Source organism: Atta colombica, unplaced genomic scaffold (assembly GCF_001594045.1).
Source record: "Atta colombica isolate Treedump-2 unplaced genomic scaffold, Acol1.0 scaffold76, whole genome shotgun sequence".
NCBI lineage: Eukaryota > Metazoa > Arthropoda > Insecta > Hymenoptera > Formicidae > Atta > Atta colombica.
Window position 1 is genome coordinate 436,022 of NW_017259568.1, and position 2,573 is coordinate 438,594.

General features: G+C 33.1%; 1 protein-coding gene across 2 annotated transcripts in view; it reads left to right on the forward strand.

The window, feature by feature from the left end:
* Window positions 1-2,472, forward strand: part of LOC108692533 (G-protein coupled receptor Mth2-like) — a 32,373-nt gene extending 29,901 nt beyond the window's left edge. For both annotated transcript variants that reach the window (XM_018200834.1, XM_018200835.1), the window contains one exon: window positions 2,105-2,472. In XM_018200834.1, coding sequence (XP_018056323.1) covers window positions 2,105-2,420 — 316 coding nt within the window. In that variant the 3' untranslated portion in view covers window positions 2,421-2,472. The remainder of the gene's footprint in view (window positions 1-2,104) is intronic.
* The last annotated feature ends 101 nt before the right edge of the window (window positions 2,473-2,573 follow it).

Consider the following 2,573-nt stretch of genomic DNA (forward strand, 5'->3'; position numbering starts at 1 on the left):
TATATATTATATATATAGATGTAAAAAATATTAAATAAATTAATTTTAGAATCGCAAAAATATTCGGATACTCAATATACTTTATATTTACTGACTCTCGGAAATCAAGTCAGTTTATTCCTTACTTGTTTACCGTGAAATAAGTCATATAAAATATGTGATTTATTTGAGTTAATCTAATTTCCCCAAGATCACACAAGTTAACAGTGAAAAGGGACGTAAAAGCAAAAATAGTTCATTTGATAAACGCCAACTTGATATTTTTCATTATGAAAAAGGCAAATTATATCGAGAAAATAAATTATTAGGTGTACAACTTTGCTTCCGCCGTTTTTTTTCCGAAATTCGAAGCTTTATTGTAAAAAACTGGTTATACATTTATGATTCGAAGTATTGTCCATCGCTGGCCACTACTTTCTCCCATCTTTCGGGCGTAATCCCGCGTCGAAAAAACTGGTCATCTTTTGAGGCTATCCACGAATCGATCCAATTTTTTACTTCTTCATAAGACCGGAAGTGCTGGTCAGCCAGGCTGTGTGCCATTGATCGAAACAAGTGATAGTCAGAGGGAGCAACGTCTGGAGAATACGGCGGGTGGGGTAGGACTTCCCATTTCAACGTTTCCAAGTATGTCTTGACCACTTTCGCAACATGGGGTCGAGCATTGTCATGCTGCAAAATCACTTTATCGTGTCTCTCGTTGTATTGCGGCCGTTTGTCTTTCAATGCTCGGCTCAAACGCATCAATTGCGTTCGATACCAATCGCCTGTGATTGTTTCAGTCGGTTTTAACAGTTCATAATACACTACGCCGAGCTGGTCCCACCAAATACAGAGCATGACCTGGACGTCAAAATCACCGTTCTTGAAGCGTTGAAACCACTCACGACACGTTCTTTCACTAATAGCGGCCTCACCGTATTAATAATAAATAAAATTATACTTAATAATTAATAAAAAATAAGTATTTGAGAGCATTCGATGAGCTTCAGCCGCAGATTTTCTTCATATTGAAGCAAAAAATTAAAACTTCCCGCAAATGACGAGAATTTGGCTCGTAAACTGACATTTTCAATCGAGAATAACTTTATGATGCAGACACAAATCGACTAATGTTTCTATGGGGTTATGTTGACAGATGTCCAAGTTTATTGTATGACGTCTATGATCTATTTATTTCGACCAACACTTACCGCTAAAGCCATCTATAGGAAAACGGCGGAAGCAAAGTTGTACATTTAATAATAAATTTGAGTAAGAGTACGAATAGCAGATATTGTAAAAAGATGTTCGTGAAGATCGTATTGAATCAATACCTCAGAAAGGATGTCCAAAATTACTTGACTTATGGGATAAATGTAAAATTAATTGGAAAATAAAAGTAAGTCCTGGATTAGGTGCTACAAAATTGACTCAGAATTATACGAAGAGACTAACAAGAAGGTACATCCTGATACAGTTCGTCATTAAAAGAAAATGGTCACAACGGTAGAGTTACTTGTAAAAAACCATTCATAAATGAAGCGAATCAGAAGAAATGATTAATTTTCACCAAGGAATTTATTTCTAAAGAACAAATATGGTAGAATGATATAATATTCGCTGATGAGAGCAAATTTAACATTTTTAGATCTGACGAACGGAAAATGATATGGCGAAAAGCAAACGAAGAATTCAAACTAAAAAATTTGAAACCAATTATGATACACGGCGGTGGAAGTTTAATGATTTGGAGTTGTATTTTATGAAAAGGAATGGGTGAAGTTTCATTGATGGAATTTTGGATGATGTCCGAATGTTAATGCGAGTCACTGTATATATATATATATATATATATATATATATAAAACGTTAATATTGCATTTCTTAAATATTTTTTAGGAGAAATTTTGAAATTCTGTGATTGAAATTTAGCTTATTGTTTTTTTAAGATGCCTAAGATTGTTTACTATTGTATATTATTGTTATTAACAATGTGTAAAATTAATAATAAAAAAAGCATTTTTTTTCATGTTTAATACCCAAAAAATATTCTACATTTTATTAATATATCTTATAGTCACAATTGAAACTATAAACAATACAAAAATATATTTCCTCACAGGTTTAATATGTACTTGAAGCTGTTCATAGTGATGGGAATAACTTGGATTTTGGAGATATTATCGTGGGTAATCGGTACCAATATTGTGCCAGCGATCATCTGGCATCTCACCGACGTCATAAATGCCTTGCAAGGTTTCATCATCTTCATTGTATTTGTGTGTAGAAGGAAGATCAAAGAAATGCTATTAAAATTATTTCGTGGGAAGACTTGCGGTCCATTTAAGATTCCAATAAGCGATAGTATAGTTTCGAACACTACAGCCACTTCGCTGTCCGGATCAATATCCATGCAACAAATCAGTCCCTCTAATTAACAGCTAATCATCTCGTAAAATTTAATTAATCCTACTGATGGTTGCAATGCAAAGGGAAAATTCTATTATAGATGAGAGTTAATTAGCAGTTAATTAGCATAATTTAATTCTTCAATGAAACAACTCACGTACATATATTTATATATATATATA